The sequence below is a fragment of the Ochotona curzoniae genome, unplaced genomic scaffold (genome assembly GCF_017591425.1).
Source record: "Ochotona curzoniae isolate NIBS_2020 unplaced genomic scaffold, NIBS_Ocur_1.0 contig_43, whole genome shotgun sequence".
NCBI classification, from domain to species: Eukaryota; Metazoa; Chordata; class Mammalia; order Lagomorpha; family Ochotonidae; genus Ochotona; species Ochotona curzoniae.
Window position 1 is genome coordinate 20526770 of NW_024466218.1, and position 19253 is coordinate 20546022.

At 50.8% G+C, this 19253-nt stretch overlaps 1 protein-coding gene across 1 annotated transcript in view; it reads left to right on the forward strand.

Moving 5' to 3' along the window:
- The window catches only part of CTIF (cap binding complex dependent translation initiation factor), a 233404-nt gene that overhangs the window by 97582 nt on the left and 116569 nt on the right, over window positions 1-19253 (forward strand). Inside the window, exon 7 of the mRNA XM_040984982.1 lies at window positions 16283-16359. Coding sequence (XP_040840916.1) covers window positions 16283-16359 — 77 coding nt within the window. The remainder of the gene's footprint in view (window positions 1-16282; window positions 16360-19253) is intronic.

The following is a 19253-nucleotide window of genomic DNA, read 5'->3' on the forward strand; positions in this document are numbered from 1 at the left end:
ACAAGACAAAGGCTAAAGCCCAGTAGTCTTCCTTCACCCCTGTTTCTTGCCCCAGCTTTTCCAGAACCCTCAGCTTGCTTGCCCTGTGACACCTAGATTTTCTCTTCTCATTCTCATTTCTGGCTCACCATACCTAGATGCCAGTTTTCTTCCTGTCTCTGAATGGCTTCTCACTGCTTCCAGCCTTGGGAATCTCTTCTGTTGCTTCCCCCAACCATCCTCCCTTTTTTTCTAACTTAGGTCCCCTGAGGACTCTGCTGGAAAGTTCTGGAAACTTTGCTCCAAATATGGTGCCCCAACTCATCACTTCTGCAGCTTCAGTGTGTGTGTGAAGGGCACAGAGATCTGTTGACAGTGCAGGCATTGGTGCAGCAGGGGGTCATGCTGCTATGGCCACTCCATGAACCCACCTTTCAGGAGCAGGGCCCTGTGCCATTGGCTCCCAGATGTTGTGATCACAGGGAGTGGAGTCCAGAGGTGCCTGGTGCCATTTCGTTCTCCCACCATGACATTCTGATCTTACTGACATGATGTAGGAACCAGACTGGGAGCTATAAACCATGCCTCCCCAGGTGCTTGTGCTCATGGTCAGGTGTGAAACCAGCATCTTGCTGTTACAGATATTCCCCTGTTCTGCCTGATACACCATCATTCCTCTAGGGCAGGACTGGGTGACTGAGGAGTGTGTGTTTACCCCTGAGGACTGTCTTGATGGTTCATGGAGCTTATTCTGCCAGCAGCAAGCCCAAAGGTGAGCTGTCAAGAGGGAAATGAGAAGCTCTTGGGTTCTGCTGGAGCCTCAGCTGAGTGGTCTGTGTGGCATGGTTTCAGATCTCAGGATGGGTTTCCTCCTATCCCCAGTGGGAAAAACACTCAGCCTGCCTGGGTTGCTTATTCCAAAATCATAGCTGCCATTTCTGTTCCTTTCTGACTTCATACTGTCAGCCCAGCCACACTGAGAGTCAGCTGGAGAGATGTTGAAACCTCTGGTGGCCAAGTTGGGCCGAAACCCAGTGCAGCAGGGCTTCTGCAGTGGAGACAGGCACCTGGAGGTCCTAAAGGGGCTTCCAGGAGCTGACCAAGAGCAGCCAGGGCCCAGAGCCAGGGACCGTGAATTCTTATCAATGTCAATGTAACACATTGATGACCATGGCAAGAGGGTATGTGGAGACCTTAGGAGAGAGTGAGTAAGGATGTGGAGTGCCCAGCACATCCAAAGCCATAATGCACTTAGCTTTTGTCTTCAGAGCTATGACCATCAATCTGCTTTTATTAATAAAGTTTTATTGGGGCACAGCCACACCTCCATGACCGTTTTTGCTGTGCAGTGGCAGACCTGAGTAGTGCTGGTAGCAACCATTGTAGCCTGCTGGGTCCTACCTGCCTCTTCACAGAAGACTGCTGCTTGGCCCTATTCCAGAGGATGAACTCTGGGTGGAATACCTTAAGCAGTTTAATCAATGACAAATATGCTGGAAATTTTTAAAAATCTCAAGACAAGATTTGTATTTCTTGGGATTGATGCATGTTAGTTGTATGCATTTGGGGGATACAGTGGGATCATTCAAAATATGCATACAATGTTCAGTGATCAGAACCAGGTGATTATCTTGTTGCTGCGTTTGGAGCCCATGTGTGCCTTTCTTCTAGTTCTTTACATACAAAGTTATTGCAAACTATAGTTACCTTGCTGGGCTATACAGGATTAGAAATAACTCCTATCAAACTGTATTTGATACCATTATCCAGCCTCCCTCTACCCCACCACCCTTCCTATCCTACACTAACGTCTGTTCTATTCCCTTCTTCTATGAAGTCAACCCTTTTTTGCTTCCACATAGGAGTAAAGACATGTGGTATTTGTCTTTCTGTGCTTGGCTCACTTTGTGTAACATAATGTCCTCCAGTCTCAGCCTTTTTTTTTTTTTTCACTGCAAATTCAGTTGCTGTTAAAGCAACCCAGAACATCTTGCTGGATATGCTAAAAATAAGTCTGGTGTGTCCAAGAAGTGGTTCCATGTACTCAGCTCTTGGGGAGGCAGGTGCTTCAGGCTGCTGTGCTCACAGGGTTATTACAATGTGTCAGGCAAGTGCCACTGTCTTCTCTGTGGGCTGGGAGATGGGAGGCTTGGAAGGCCTCTTGCCAGAGGATGGGTAGACTGAGCTAGGTATGGGCTGCATACCTACCTGAGGTTGATGGATTCTGGTAGGCAGAGCAGGGAGGAGGCTACAAGCTACAGTTGGTCATTACCAAGGAAGGTAGGGGAGCAGGGAGGAGGGCCAGGGCGCGCCTGGAGGCCGAGCTTCCATATGCTGAGTCCAGGCTCTCTGCCTCTCCACTCCTTCACAAGCCGTCACTGTGCCCCTGAAAGTAGGTCAGATCACCGTCTGCTGCCCAGACACAGAGGGAAATAGATACCAAGTAGGTCATCAGAGCCCGCTGCAGCCTGGTGAGCCTGCAGGCAGGGACCAATGCCTTTCAATTCTCTTCAGCCCATAAATACCCTTTTATGAGGCAGAGAACCCTTAATGGCCATAGCCATTCAACCAGAGAACAGTGTTGCATCCTGGAATGGAACAAGCCATTGGATTTCTGAAATGATAGTTTTTTGGATTTTTCTGTTTTGTTTTTTTGCTGTGATCCAAGAGAAAGACACAACCTATGTCCTGTTGGCATCTGGGCTCACTGGCTGGGGGAGAGATACAGCAATTATTTCATTTACCAACAACTCTTATTGGGAACAGAACCTGCTCTGCATGCAAGGTCTCTGAATGCAAACAGCTTTGTAGGAATTTGTCTGTGCTAATCTCTTGTCATTCATTCTTCTGCAAGCAACCTGCATCTTGTCATTCCCAGGAGATCTATAGAGCTTTCATTCTTGGTGACACACTTGTCAAGGAGGGCTGTTACTTCTCAGGGTACTGACCATGATGGTACTGAGCATAGCAGCACAGCTTGCTGTCTCATCTTGGAAGGCAGAGGATAGAAGCCTGAGGCCCCAGCCTCACCCAGCCCAGGTACGGCAGCCCTGTGACTTGACACTTTGATGTTGTAATTACCTGGAGAGGACTGCACCATGAAGGTCCACTAACATTTTCCATGGCTTATTTAAAATTGTTCTTCATTTCCTTTCCCATGCTCAGCCAAGTGTGTGCTGAAGACCTGCCTCGAGACCTGGCTATACAAAGCCATTATGATGGAGCCTGGGTCTATGGCCAGAGACATGGGTCCATTCCCCTGACTTCTGCAAGGTGCCTGCTAGGTCTCTCACTGCTGCTCACAGGAGAGCATTGCATGGCTATGTGACCCCAAGCCTCCTAGAAACAGGCTTTCATGCTGGAATCTCAGGTTGGCACCCCAGTTTCGTTACCTACTTACTGCATTTCTGTAGACCTGCTAGGTCTGTGTGCTTCTCTACTTCATCCCTTTGTAGTGAGTGGATAACAGCTCCTTCTCAGAGCTGTCTGTGAGGGCTAAAGCAGTCAATACGTGCACGAATCTCAAGTGGGTGCCTGACTCAACAGATGACAGGCGCCGATGGTGTCTTGATGAAAGCCTGTGATCCATCCAGACATTATTTGCTTCCCCATGGGGTGAAGAAATTCTTGGAACACTTTCCAGGGAGGCGGGACGATTCACTCAGGACAGGCCTGGAGGGGAAGGGGAAAGTTTACAGGCTTCCCCTCATTGTTGGTCCAGCTCCTGTGTGTATGACCGGCTCCATAATCCTGAAGCCTCATCCAGCTGTTGCCTTTTTCTCTCTTTGTGCAGAAGTCAAAGACAAGTGCCATTTCTGTGACCATGGGCCCTTTCCAGGTACCAACATAATGACTTGTAGAGTGAGGTCCTGGAGCAGGCCCTCAGCATACTGGTTGAGAATGGGAATGTGAATAAACTGTTGAAAATGAACTGTGGCAAGTATTAGTCCCTGTTCAGTGTGCACAGCTCTGCTGGTAATTAGAACATCCATGGCACCCATGTCAACAGGGCATGTGATGAGCGCAGGTGCCTGGGCAGAGTTGCCTGCTGCCTTGCATCTAGGGCTGGCTCAGTAGAAGTGAGATGTTTATTATAATCAGGGAACCTGTAGAGCCATGAGCATCAAGCATGGTACCCAGGAACAGACACATTAGAGAGGACTGGGAACCCAGTTTAAGTGAAGGAGAGCCAGAAGCAATCACTCAATCTATGGTTAGAGTGTGGAAGGCTCATGAGGCCACTGAGAACTTGGCTTTCCATAGGCAAGAGCTACTGCCAGGCCCTGGATCACCTATGGATGCCCTTAGGGGTGTAGTGGATATAAAGAAGATGGTCCCTTCAGGGTGGTCAGTCCTCATGGCTTTTCACCCAGAAAACAACCATGGCAGCCCACAGAGTATAAGGGACCATGCTGGACACCAAGAGGCCTGCAGAGGAGCCAGCAGAGCATGTAGCCCTGAACTCCTCACGGTTTGTAGCTTGGCCAGGGAAGCAAGGCCGTGAGCAGCCATCCTGGCTGCTTGCCCACAGGGTGGAGTGCTAAGAAGTTTCTCCAAGGTGTCATGAGGCCAAATGGGTTCATTCATGCCCAATGAGGGGGGGGGGGGGATAGGATCAGCCCTGCGGGGCAGAGGCTTTTGTGCTGATGGCAAATATAGGCAGGATTTCCTGGCGGCGAGCAAGGTAGGAAAGTGTCCCAGACCAAGGGAAAAGCCTGGAGTAAAGTGTGTATTCTTGGGAGTGGGGGCAGAGAAGGACAGAGCTGGTGCTGAGGCCTCACCAGCCAGTGATTCTCTGGGCTGACTCTGAGCCCTAGGCAAGGCACCCAGGCCTCCTGGCCCCAGCCCCTGCTTTGCTATATTCTCAGGTAATTAACAATTAACCCTAACCCTAAGGCAGGAGGCATTGGCAGGGGAGAAGGGGCAGTTTCTAAAGCTTTCCCTCTAGGTGGGCTGTGACTGAGCCATGGGAAGGAGGCAGGGGGCAGTGAGAACTTCAAGAGTCACCTCCCTTAGCTAAGCCAAAAAAATGGGACGAGATGTAGCCAGGGATACCCGTCGTGCCCTTAAATCCTGGCCTTGCAGTGAGCTCCTGGCCCTGCAGCCCAGGTCTGGCCCTCACGGTATACCCAGAGCCCAGGATCTGGATGTCCTTGTGAGGCAGTCCTCTACTCCTGAAGGTCAACCCTGAGGACAGCTTAGCCTCCTGAAAAAAAAAAAAAAAAAGGAAAGGAGTAAAGTTACCCTGAAAGACCTTGTGTGTGACTATAGGGACCTTGATGCATAAAAGCAATGGAATGCAGCTTTATAGGCCTCTTCCTTTTGGGAAGCTGGGGAGTCAGCTGCAAGGGCTGGCCCAGATCCATCATAGCCAGACAGCCCAGCTACACCAGGGAAAGCCTTGAGCCTGGCATAGGACTCCCTTTTCTCTGCCCTGGGGAGACCACTTCAATGGGCAGAGCCATTGGCAGCCTAGGGCCGTGTAGCTGGGAGGCAATGAGTGGTGACTCTGGTCCCCAAGCTCATTGCCCTGTGTCTGCAACTGTGTCAGCAGAGAGGAGAGCAGAAAGGCTGTCAGCCTGAGGTGCCCTAAAGCCTGGAGCCTGGAACTTTATCCAAATCTCCCATATGGATAGCAGCTTGGGCACCTTGGCAGGGAACTTGATTGGAAGCAGAAGAACCAGAACTTGAATCCCTCAGTGTGGAATACATGTGCTGTGCCACCTCACCGGGCCCTGTGCCCTTGACTCCTCTGCTGAGGACATAATGTTCATTATTAAGCTGCATGACCAAGGCCCACACAAGTAGTAGCTTAGGTTGATCTGTGAGAAAATGAGAACAGTGGGCTTGGAATGATCTCCCTTTTGGCTTAGAGATCAGATTCAAGTAAAAGTGGCCACTGACAGTCAAAATCGCTCTTGACAACCTGGTAGCTTGCCCAGTATTCCCTGGGATGGGGCCCTGCTGGCTCTCAGGTGCTGCTTAATCATGATCTCCTTACCTGCCCTGGCTTCTGACCCACCAGGCAGGGGACAGGAAAGTGGGGAACCCATCATTCACACGAGGAATTATAAGCCCCCAGGCCCTTGGTGTGGCAGGTGGGGTGGCCTGGGCCCCAGAAGTCATCATGGCAGAGTAACCCTGACATTGCACACTGAGTCCCACCAGGGTTCCACTCCAAAGAGACCAGGGCAGAGAGCCACAGAGCCCACCTCTGGTCATCACTACAACCACAGCTCCCTCCTCTGCTTTTCCACCTTCAAAAACTTCTATTGACATGGAAAGGCAGGCACCTGTGTGGTTCCATGTACCATGGGTGTCCCTCTGTTGTGATGTCCTGTGGTTACTAGTGGTAAAGCCACACATGGGTTTGTCCTTCCCCAGGGGCCTGTGGGCATCTCTGATACAGAGGCAGAATCTCACTTGCCTGTAGGATATGGTGCGTATACCTCCGGTGCCTCTGTTCCTGGGTCCTCAAATCACCCACCCTCCACAAACCCATCCACACTTGCCTGCCTGAAGCCAGGACACCATTGTCTCCCCTTGAGCTGGTTCAGTGAAGGTCTCGGGAAATTGGATCTCTTCTTGCTCACAGATGCCCCACTCAGCTGGGAACCAGTCAGATGCTCGCTGCCTCTCGGCTTGTAGTCTGTCAAGGGACTACGAGACAGAAGTTAGTGCTGCCTGTGGCCACTTGGACCCAGGACATTTCTCAGGCCTCTTCCTGCCTCTGGCCTGCAGCAGCTTGAATGTGTTGCCCTTCTCAGGTCAGAAAGCTGCTGGGACCCTCAGCACATGTTCCTCGTCTGAGGAGCAGCTTTCTGCCCCAGTTCCATTCTCTCTTGACTGTCCCCTGTCAAGGACAGCAGGATGCCTCATGAGGACAAGGCTTTTAGCCTCTTGGTCATATTTAACCAGTGACAAGGAAAGTCATGGCCATCCTTCCAACACCTCCCTACTATGCACACACGTGCACAAACATGTACATGCATGCTCGTGTGCATATGCTGTGCATGTGTGCATACATGTGCATGTGTGTTTGTGTGTGTATTATGTGCCTGTGTCTGTGTGGATGCACATGTACCTGTGCTCATACATGCGTACACTTGGATGCATGTGTGCATATGCTGAAACACATACGCACACACATAAATCCACAGGCATGTCCTACCTCCTACTCTCTGGTTACAAACTGGAAGACTGGGAGCATGCATTAAGGGACAGTGTTGAGTTGCTGCTCGGAACACCTATGTCCCAGATCAGGGTGCCTGGGTTCGAGTCCTGGCTTCTCTGTTTCGGATTCAGTTTTCTTCTGCAAAGGCACATCCTGGGAAGCAGCAGGTGAGAGCTCAAGTGGTTGCCACCCATGTGAGAGAGATGGGATTGAGTTTGACCTATCCTGGCCTGGCTGTTGCAGCTATTTGGCGTTTGTACCAGTGATAAGTTTTCTTTCTTTAAAATAAAATGAAAATTAGTGATAGAGGTTTTTTTAAAAAAATTTTATTTGAAAGACAATTTTACAGAGAAAAACAGAGACAGAGAGAAAGATCTTCCATCTGATGATTTACCTCCCAAATGGCTGCAATGGCCAGAGCTGAGGCAGTCTGAATCCAGGAGCTTCTTCTGGGTCTCCCACCTGGGGGGCTTGAGCCATTTGCTGCTTTCCCAGGCCTTAACTGGGAGCTAATAGGAAGTAGAACAACCAGTACTAGAACTTGTGCTCAAATGGAATGCTGGTACTTGCAGGCAGAAGATCACCCTCTAAGCCACCATGCCAGTCCCAACAATAGAAATGTTAAGTGGAAGACTGACAATGGTAGTTGAAAAAAGTAACACTTTACAGTTGTTGCCCTTACATTGTCCTTCATGAGACACAACAGGCTGTTGCTTCTTAGTCCCTGCCCTCTGCGTCACTTCCTCACCTAGGGATCACATTCATTCAGACATGAACAAGTAATTGTCATTAGTGTCTGACATCATCCAGACAATGCCTCCTGCTGGGCCACCTCATCCCCCCCACCCCGGGGAGCCGTGTGTGCTTTTCACGACACTGTGCATACACCAAGAGCACACTCAATAGTGCTGATGCTTACATCATTGCTGAAATACTTAGGACTTTGATGATCGCAAGTGACAGAAACCCAATTCAAAATATTATAAAGGTAAGAAAGGAAAGTTTAAGAGGCTTGGTAAAGGAGGGCAGCATTCCCCTCCTCATTTTATGTGACAGATAACTTGCCTGAGATAACTTACTAGTGTTGTCCAGACTAGGGGACAGGTGGGACCCTAAAGGGGTGTGAGTGTGTGTGTGGTTTTGTCTAAGTGTGAGTACATACACATGCGCACGTGTGTGTCAGTTGTTGGTGGCACAGACTCAGCCAGCCCAGCCTGCAGGTCAATTCCCTATCTGTTTTTATTGTGTTGGCATTGCAGCTAAGGTACTGCTTAAAGGAGTCGCTGCCAATTAGAAATAAATAAATAAAAAGTGAAGTCAAAGAAACCTTGGGAAACCACGGATCTGAATGAGAGGGAGCCTGCCTGCCCACACGCTATCACCTTTCTTTCTGAAACAGGTCAGCTTTTCTGACTAGCCAGACACAGCCTGGAGAGAGCCCAGGACTTTAGGAAACATGGCCTGTTTTGATTCTGCTTGGACGTGACCTACGCATGCTGCCCATGTGACTTCCCAGAAGCCGTGAGCATGCATGACCATGGCAAGAGGAAACCTCTACTGATGATAGTACCATGTTGTCATAGGAGCTAGGCTTGGACCTTCCCAGCCCTTGACGCTGCTAACTGCCAGACTGCTCATGCTGTTTGCCCCTTGCACTGGCTCCCCAGGCTGGTTTGCAGAGGCCTGGGCTGGCAGACACTGACCTTGCCCAAGGGTCTGCTCTGCCTCCATGGACTAATACTCCCAGCAGGACTGGCAGAACCAGCGTCTGGCTGGTTTTCCTGTACCAGACGGTTCCTGTGTTGTATCATCTGGAATGTTCTGCAAAGAAGGAAACTGCTAGTTCCTGGGTATTTTATTTTTTTGTATCTTGGGATTGTTTTTTATGTATTTGAGAATGAGAGAGAGAGAGAGAGAGAGAGAGAGAGAGAGTGTGTGTGTGTGTGTGTGTGTGTGTGTACACGCGCTCCCCATCTACCTATTCTCCATTGGTAGCCCTGGGTCATGAGCCCAATCCAGGTCTTCCAGTTGGTTAGCAGGGACTCAATTACTAGAGCCATTACTGGTGCCTCCCGGGAATGCCTTAGCAGTAAGTAGGAGCCAGGACTCAAACCCAGGCATTCCCATATGGAATGAAGGCCCTGCACGCCCACCTCTGGTTTGAGTGCATTTGACAGGCATTTTTGGGAGTGACAGGAATCAGGGTGTGTTGGTCAGTTAACTTAGAAAAAAGAGGAGGATCTGGTATTTCTAACAGGCCAGGGTGGAGAACAGCTCACCAGGAGCCAGGTGACAAGGACAAGGCACGGCTGGGGCACGGATGCCTCCTGGTGGAGACCTGCAGCAGACCCTGGTTCTGGCCCAGCAGTCTTAGCCTACTGGTGCAAACCCTGTACTCCATGCTACTATGCCAGGCATAAAGGCAGGTGTGTACCACTTTGCCATGTCTCTGCAGTCTGGCAGGGTCCCTGGTGCAACAAGAGGAAGGCGTTGTATGTGTGTTGTTTTCTTGCTTCTTAAAGAGCTCATGTGTGAGAGAGAAAGTGAAAAGGAACGGGTTAAGCTGGGATGACTCCTATCAGGCTCAGGTCCACAGTCATGGTCAGAAGTCAGAGATGGGGGGGCCAGTTGGGGGGTGACAAGGAGTATCAGGGAAAACTGCCAGGGCTGATGGATGGGATTTCAAGAAGCTTCAGGCTGAAAGAAGCCACGGACTGGAGCTCTATGGGGACACTGGAGCTCTATGGGGGAGTCAAACACAACAGCATCTAGAGGACCCTTCCATAGCCACCAACTTGTAGTGTGATGGGCCGAGTGACCTTGGCAGCCATAGGCACCACCCTTGAGGGAGAGAAGAGGAAGCAGGGAGTCCTGGGCCAAGGCCAGGGTTACCCTGGGGTGACAGCAGGGATATCAGGCAAACACGAGAAAGGCATCTGAGGCAGCTCATCATGTGGCAGGGAGGGACTGCCTGTCCTTGGCTGTAGAAAGGGCCTGTCCCTCTAATCCAAGGAAGAACTTCCTCAGTCACCCACCCCCACCCTTGTTCCTAGAGCTGAGGGTATGTGTCTAGGCACATAGGGCCTGGAAAGTGGAGCAGGAGAGTCTCTGATGTCTCCAGGGACTCACCTGCACACCTCTGCCTCCTGTGACAGTCCCATCAGGATCATGAGCCATGAGACCACAGGCACAGTTACATTCATCAGACCACCCAGGGACACTTGGCTACCAGGGAAGCTCAGCTCCCTGAGGTGAGGTGCTGCATTAGTGGTGATAGACAAACTCGTCTTGCACCAGGAGGCACCCCAGGGCACACTGATGGCTCTACCCAGCAGGCAGTAGTAGAATCCAGCAGTTCCCAGCCCTGGGGGGAACCTGGTTATGCTGGACAACTGGTCACACTACTGGATCTTTCCAAGAAATCATCATCCTGCAGAGGGTGGGGTACAGTGTGGAGACATACTGGCACTGGCTCACTGCCGAGACTCAGCCCCACAGGTAAGAGGGGCCTCAGGCTGAAAGTGGGGTGAGTGGCCCCAGCAGTCCCAGGTGCCACCACCACAGCCAGTGCCTCTTGATGTGGCCATGAACAGCTTCAGCCAAAATGAGGCCCCTGTTTCCTTTTCTTCCTCCCCTAGCAAAGTTTGGTCACTCTTTCCCATTTGGTGCTTGCCCTGCTAGTGCGAAATAGAGGTCGACCACTCATCCACCTGCTGCTCCCTGATGGCTCTCAAACTCTGCCTGCATTCTGGAGCCCCTGTGAGGGCACACAGAACTGTAGGCTGTTGATCTGATGGGGGACCAGAGGACTCAGGGTCTCTCTTGCCTGACCCTGGCATCCCTGGAGGCAGCCAAGACAGGGCCCTGGGCCCATGACTGATGGAACCACAAGGCCTGTGTGCATTTCCTAGGGCTGTCAGAATGAATGACCACACCCTCAGTGGTATAAAGGCACAGGAAGGTACTGTGCCACAGTTCCAACAGCCAGGGCGGCTGAAGGACAGCAAGGCTAACTCCTTTCTTGGATTTTCCCTGCTCCTGGTGCCTGCAGAATTCTTTGTCATTTCTTTTGTTGCATCACCCTAAACACTGCCTGCTTATTCACATGGTCTTTGTCTCTTGAACTTCTTCTCTAAGTTCTGATTTCCTTCTTCATCTTAGGACCCCAGGCATTGGATTTATATTTGAATTGCTTTTATCTACAGAAACTTTAATTGCAAATGTCATATGACTAGTACAGATCTTCTGAAGAGATGCAGTCCAGCACACCGCACAGTGAAGGGGCTATGCAGATGGTCCTAAGCTGGATGTGTGGTCAGGAGCCTCAGTGCTTATCCTTGGAATGCCCAGTGCCTCCATCTCTCTGGATGACAAGTGCACCTGCACACTGGGCCTGTGACACCTGCATTGTTGGGCAGCAGGTGAAGCTTGCAGCACATCTCTTTAGTGTCCCTGTTAGATGCCTCGGAGCTCAGAAATCAACTCTTTGGTGAAGGCTTCCTTCTCTCAAGCAGATGTACTTGATCGTTTCTCTGCGCTGCCAAGGTATTTATTCAACTTCAGTAGGGGCAAGGAACATACTCTTTTGTTTGTGTTCTCAAGTTGTCCAGGACTGCAACTGGATTGTGCTTGTCTTCTTGTTCTCTACCTCATATGCTTGCACATAATAGACCTTCAGCATTTGATGAGTGAGGGAGAGCTGACGATGAATGGATGGCTAGATAAGGGATGGGTGGATGGTGAATGTATGGGTGGTAGATGAATGATGGTGGATGGATGGATAATGCTGGATAGATGGATATGGGTGATGGTGGATGGATGGATGGAGGGAGGGATGGATGGAGGGAGGGAAGGATGGATGGATGGACAGATGATAGTGGGTATGTCCCATTATGACCCTGACAGAGAAGTCTTTTATGACCATCCCTGCCCCTGCTGCCTCTCCCATCCCTTGGCTTCACCTTGTTTTTCTGCACAGCAGAACGTTTTTGTTTGTTGTATTAGACATTTATTTGCTTCTTATCTGTATCTTTCACTACAGTGTTCACTCTTTTAGAAGCCTTTTGCTTATTTTTGCACTCCTATATCCCAGTGCCTACCACAACAACATTTATAGGGTGCGTCGTTGGGTAGGAGGGTGCTAGGATGGGTGGACAGATGCATGGGGGGTGGAAGCTTAGTACTTTCATCTCAGTGGCAGCTGCTTTCTGGGCCACTAGCGCACCTGCTCTCTGCTCCCTATGTTTGCTTTGCCCTTCCTCCCCCGTTTCTCTTCCCCCAGGCCTGAGATTTATGTTTATATAGCTATCATCTCAGGCCAAGGATCTTGTCTGTCCAGCCTGGGATTATTGACTGTCTGGGGTTAATGTTCTGGGGCCTGAGCTCCCCTGGGCCTGCCCTTAATCCCTCGGAAATACCCACTATACTAGGCTGGGAGATTGAGTCCCAGCCTGCCCTAGAGTGGGCTGATTTTACGTAACATGTTTTTGCAACCTGAGTAGTAATGCAGTGTGCCTCGGTGCTATGTCTTGCTCCAGTGCTGGCCTCTGGGTTGGGGGCATGTGTGCGTCTGTGCGTGCCATGTGTGTCCATGTGCATGTGATGCACATGGGCACTGCCAGGGCTGCATGTGGAACATGTATCTCCCCTCCCTCCATGGAGATTCTTAGTTTATATAATCTGTTCGTTTCCCAGACCCACTCAGTAGAATGTGCTCAGTGGTTAGTTAGTTGGAGGGGGGCACTGCAGCCAGGTCTGAGAGCCAGAGAGAATGGCTGTCTCCTGGAGAAGCCAAGAAAGAACCCACGATACCTGGCAGTAGTCCTCAAAGTGCTGCCAAGGGTGAGGTACAGACTGACTACCATGAACCAGCTGGTAGACCCCCATGGCCACTTCTCTTATCCATGGAGCAGAAGGAAATTCATGCCTGGGCTGGCATCCGCAAGGGGTCGTTTCAAAATACCAGATGCAAAGATTTGTGGCTTAAAGAACTGGAGCAGAGGGCCCCTGGCATGGTAGCCTAATTGCTAAAGTCCTTGCCTTGTATGAACCAGGATTCCATATGGGTGCTGTTTTGCATCCCAGCTTCTCCACTTTCATTCTAGCTCCCTGCTTGTGGCCTGGGAAAGCAGTAGAGGATGGCCCAAAGCCTTGGGACCTTGCACCCGCATGGGAGACCCAGTAGAAGCTCCTGGTTCCTGGCTTTGGATCAGCTCAGTTCTGGCTGTTGCAGCTACTTGGGGAGTGAACCACCAGATGGAAAATCTTTTTCTCTGTTTCTCTTTCTTTCTGTAAATATGACTTCCCAATAAAAAATAAATAAACCTTTTAAAAATGAAAAAAAAAAAAAGCTGGAGCAGAGGCTACTGGACAATCTGTAAGGACAGTTCCAAAGAAATCTGGTCAAGTTGCCATTCTCCACTTGAGGAGTGTAGCCTACCAGAAAACAAGGAAAGTTCTGGGCTAAAGCTCAAGGGGAGGTTCCCCAGGTCAGGCTAACATGATTGCTGATTCTTGCTCTCACTTCTTAGCACATGCCAACCCCCCTGCCAACACATGTAAGCCCCAGATACGTTTTACCCATGTTGCTGAGATTAGATTCATAGGCCATCATGTGCTGTGGTTTGTTTAGGATATTCACATAGTTTTGTAGCTACCACCACTGCTTAATTCCAGACCATGTTTATCACCCCACAAAGATATGGCAGAAGCTGAATCCAGGACTCAGTGGTACAGACCAAGAAGGCTGGCAACTCCTGGGCCCTGGTGGTGCCAGAGTCATGGCCAGCTACGTTTGTTCAGCCTCAGAGCAAGGGCCTGGCCGCCAGCTCCGGAGGGAGCCTCAGCTTCCTGCCCATTGTTTACTGGGGGCACACCCAACGCATTCCAGAAGTGACCTGGAGGGGCCTGGAGGGAGGGAGGGAGGAAAGAAGGGAGAGAAGGATCTTGTTCAGGGTGGGAGAGGGGAAGCCAGAGGTGAAGACTGGGTGTTTTCCTTGTTTGTATTTTGTATTAAAAAAAAAAAAATGGTATCCTTTGAGAAAATCATTAAACAAAGCACATCCTAACGCCCTGGAGGCCCATTGTGGCTGGTGGAGCCGGAATCCATTCATGCTTTTCTGGCCAGACTGTTGGAGGTAGGAGGGAGTGATGTGACTGAGATGTTATTGTGAAGTGCTCAGCTTCCTCCCAGAACTCCAAGGCAGTAACCCTGATGGACAGAGCTCCAGGGTCCCTCTGTCCTCCCAGGCTTGCTGTCCTCCTCACACTCCTCTGAGAGGCTCCCCAGTATTGGCCAGGGCTACCAGAGTCCCCGACTCTTCCTCTTGGCCAGGGTGGGGACCCCACTCCAGAGGCTGCAGGAAGTTTCCCCACACTCTGCTCCAATCCCCACATCCCTTCATGGGAGCTCAGGGCTGCACCTGTCCTTCACTGACATCCTGGGCCTCCATCTCCCTGCCTACAAAGTAGCAGTTCGAGCCAAATGGACTCTGACTGCTCAGTCTCCAGCAGACTGCTCCTGCCTCCTCTCTTATCCTGTGTGTGTCCAAGACTCGTGGGTGCCATGGAATTGAGTCATGGTACATACCCCAGTATCCTAGACCCGAGCCAGATCACTCCTCCCTAAAAACTCCTGGATTTAGGTTACCCGCCTTCTCATCCTCTCCACCCTAGGCAGTTCATCAAGGAAAAAGCAGGGTTCCATGCCACATCCACAAAAGAACACACTGGGGCCTAGAAGAGATGTGGGTTGTCAACCCAACTCCTGCAGATCCTTCTGGCCAGGCCTGACACTTGCAGGGGTTGGCCCCATATTCTCGGTGCAGGGTGCCTCTCCAGCCATGGCAGGCAGGTGTAAATGATGGTTGCCATGAGGACAATATACAACAGCCCATCCATGAAACTTTGTCCAGCCCCTCCTTTAAATTTTTTTTATAAATCGTTCATGTATTTTTCACTGTACAGAGATCCCGTCCATCTGTTGGTTCATTCCCTAAATACCTACCACAACTAGGGCTTGGCCAGGCCAAAGTCAGGAACCAGGAACTCAATCCAGGTCTCCCATATATGGGTGGCAGAGAATCAACTACTTAAGCCATTACCTGTTGCCTGCCAGGATGTGCATTAGCAGGAAGCTGGATCAGATGTGGAGGAGCCAATGGTATTCAGGCATCCAAGTGATGGCTTAAGTGCCAAATGCCCTTCTTCTTAAACTTAAAAAGGCATTTAGCTGCTTGCATGTTTTTGCATGTTTTTCTTACTCTCCAGGTGGTATAAGCAAAGAGGATTTGGAGAAGCTAGAATGAAATCAGGGGCACATTTCCTTATAGGAGGCTCAGAAATAGCAAACATTCTCTCTCTGGTCCTCCCCACGGCCCAGGAAAGAAGGCTTTAGCATTCCCATCTGCTGAATGACTGGAAATCCACGAAGCAGCTTGTCCCTTCTGCAGTGCCTGCTCACAGCCCTGTGTCTGTCTCCATCTCTACCAGGCCTTGACCCAGCTCACTCACCCCTGCAGACCTGAGCCTCCCTAGCTGTCATTGGGAGGCTTGAGTATAATGAGTGCTAAGGTCTTCCTTGTCCCCATTGGTTTTCATGGCTGTGATTCCAGGAGCTGGCATTGTGCAGTGGGCTAAGCCACCACTTGGGATGCCCACATCACTTTCAGAATGCGGATTCTAGGCCCAGCTTCTCTGCTTCTGATTCAGCTTCCTGTTAATGTGCCTGGGAAGGCAGCAGATGATGGCTTAAATGCTTATGTCCCAGCCACCAACATGGGAGACTTGAATAAAGTTCTGGCTCCTGACTTTAGTCTGGCTATTACAAGCATTTGGAGAATGAATCAGCAAATAGAAGAGCTCTCTCTCTCTCTTCCTCTTTCTCTCTCTCCTCTCTATCACTCTGCCTTTCAAATTAAAAAATCTAAAAAAAAGCAAAGACTATAATTGCAGCATCACCTCATGGTAGGAAACTTGACACTGGTGTTTTCCTTTCTCCAGTCTCTGGTAGATGGGTGGTTATAGACTTTCCAACCTTCTGTTCTAGATGTTGTAGTAGCACAATCCCAGCATTCCCTGCTGGCTTTGAGATGTCACACATGATCCCATTTCTTCCTCCCTCCAACACAGGGCTACCACCCAATGCCCCATGAAGTGGAGATTGCGCATACCAAGAAGCTGTTCCGGAGGCGGAGGAACGATCGGAGGTAGGAGAAATGCAGCATGAGTGTGGGGTTTCTGCTGTAACGTCGGAGGCTGCAGCTCCATCACTTCTGACTGCCTTCTGCTTTTCTTAGTCGCCAGCTGATATCCATGGGATGAGGTTGGTGGCCTTGGTCAGTGGGTGAGGATTTCTTCTTGGACATTGGGCAATGACTCTGCCTCCCTTGTCAACTCAGGGACTGGATCCTTCCAGGAGTCCAGCTGCAGACTGACCATCTCCACCCCTTCTTTGTGGGGTTGTCAATGCATAGCCTTTGCAGGTGTGGAAGGAGAAATGCTCTTTCCTCAGCACAGCAATAGCCACTCCCATGAGTAAGACTGCCAGACTGCATGTTCTGAAATGTGGCTTCCTGACGCTCACAAGTCCTTGGGGGTCTTCCTGTCCTCCTTCTTGGTCACTGGGAATTGGCCCTGGCTTGCACCAACTGTGCTGTGACAGGCGACATACATATAAGCAGTGGCATGTGCTGCTGTCCACAGGGAACCCCCTTAAACCTGGGTAGAACCCAGGCTGTCCCTGGGGTCAGTGTCCAGAGTGGCTGCAAGGGACCAGGACAGGTGCAAAGAGGTGACCTTGGGTAGGAGCAAACATCTGAACCTGGCCATCCTGGGAGTGTGTGCATTTCTTTTCTGAAAGATTTTATCTGGAAATATCTTCATGCTATATCTTCAGTGAAAAATTCCAGGTGTGGAGCAGTGTTGGTCACATGCAGCGATTTGTGCCAAAGAGGTGGGGGTGGGGGTAGGGATAGCATCTATTTTTGCTTGAACATTGCATACATTATTTCTGGATGGAAATGCTAAAAAAGAATGGACTAACCAAAAGAAAAAAAAAAGAAAGAAGGCTTTTGTCTGAGAAATTAAAATGAGGTATTCCCCTATAGGGAATTTATTCTTAGATTAAGGCGCTGGTGTGTGGTTTTACCTTTAGTGAACATAGCAGGTTGTCAGAATCTAGAGTCAGCCATTGAGTTGGCCCAGAAACAGGCATGCCTGCTCTTCAGGCTGTACAGCCCTCTGCTTGAGACCAAAAGCTGGGGCTCCTTGACAGGTGTCTCTGGGTCCTCATGCTACCTGCTGACTCTGGACAAATTTTAGATGGTGGCCACAACTTGCAGGTCGTTGGGGGACAGGGAACCCTGGGTGCCTTATCATCTACTGATGGCTTCAATGGGTCTGAGAATACACACAGCGAGCGATACATGTCCAGCCGGCTGGGGAAAGGCACCCCTGGCTTAGAAAGCAGAATTCCCAGGTCCTGGAAAGGAAAGAGGAGCTGGGAGAGTGAGACTAGAGTCCTGTTTCTGCCTAGGACCAAAAAAGGGTCATTATACTGTGCGTGTAGCATGACAAACTAGAAGAATGGGAGTCCTGGAGACGGTGGGGAAGGAGAACACAGACTCTGTCCCTCCTCCCCTGCCCCTGTTATCCCTAACGGCAGCAAAGACTCCAAATGAAAAGTCACCCACTGACCGCCTCTCCAAGCTCCAGGACCAGCATCCAGGTCAGCGCACATATCTGCCCTGGGCCAGGTGGCCCTGCTCTGCAGGAGTCCCCTGGACAGTGGCCGGCCTCCGGAAAGCAGCAGCGTGACCCAGGAATATAGGAAGAGGAGCCCGCCCTCCCGCCCGCCTGCCCTGGGAGGCCTGGGAAGGCGACCTTCCGTTGAGCCCGCTCGCGGGAACTGGTGCCTGCATTTGCTCAGCACACTTTGGAGGATGTGCACCGGGCTGATGTCCAAACCAGGTCATAAAGATGATTAAGGGACGGAAATATGTCCTGTGAGGAGGGCTCCGGTGCTGGGGCCAGGGAGAGGAGCCCTACAGGAAGAGAACAGCCACACGGTGAGGTGCGTGAAAAGATTGATGGGCGGGCCTGCGGGGCAGCTGCCTCCGCCTTCCCAGGGCCCCCGAACCACAGGAAGGCAGCCCCAGCATGAAGGCAGTTTTCAGCTGCATCAAAGGCATTACTCAAGGTTGCAGGTCCTGGCTGTTGGGCTCAGAAAGATACTGGGAAAGCTGGGTGTGCCGACCGGGTGCTGTACCCTGCAGTCCCATTGCGTACTGCGGTGTGATCTGCCAGTCACTCATAGCTTAGAGCTGTTGCACATTTAAGAACCCCTAAAACAGGGAACTCTTCAGCCATTCTTAGGAAACCTGCAAGACTCGGATATGCAAAAGGAAGCTGCCAGGTACCACCAGCTCAGTCTCTGCCTCAGCTGGCCACAGAGGGGAATACCTTGCTGTTCAGTATCACATCCTTATCTTTGACCTTGATCATGAACTCTCTTGTATGGCAAGCTAACCCTCCTAAGATTTTGAGCACACCAAGGGGCTCAGGTCTCCTGGGCACAGCAGCTGGCAGAGGGGGAAAGGTGACCAGTCTCAGGTTTGATGGCCTGGGGACACAGCCAGCACCTGTGCCGTGCCTCTGCCCTCACCTTGTGGCATGTGGAGGAAACAGCCTGCTGAGTCTGGAACCCCTGGTGTCTCTGTGGCTGCCCTTGGAATGCCTGCAGGTGCCCATGGATTTGTTTTCCTGCAGAGTAACAGGAGGTGGTGGCCATTTGCTGCATGTTCCTGGTAGCATGGACACATGGCTGAATCTGGAGCATGTGACTCCCTACCCACCCACCCCCAACAGACTGGCACAAACATTGTCAAACAGACCTCCAAGTCTTGGACTTCACATAGACTCACATCCTATCTCAGCCCCAGCTGGCTCCTCTGGGGAGTTTTTACATCCTTACTGCTTTTGTTCTCTGTTGAAGTCTGGGGCCAAGAGGGAGCTGAACCACGTAGCAGTTAAGGCTCATGTCCTGGAATTAGAAGCTGCCTGTGTCTCCTCAACTCCCTTACTCTGGGATCTTGCCAAATTG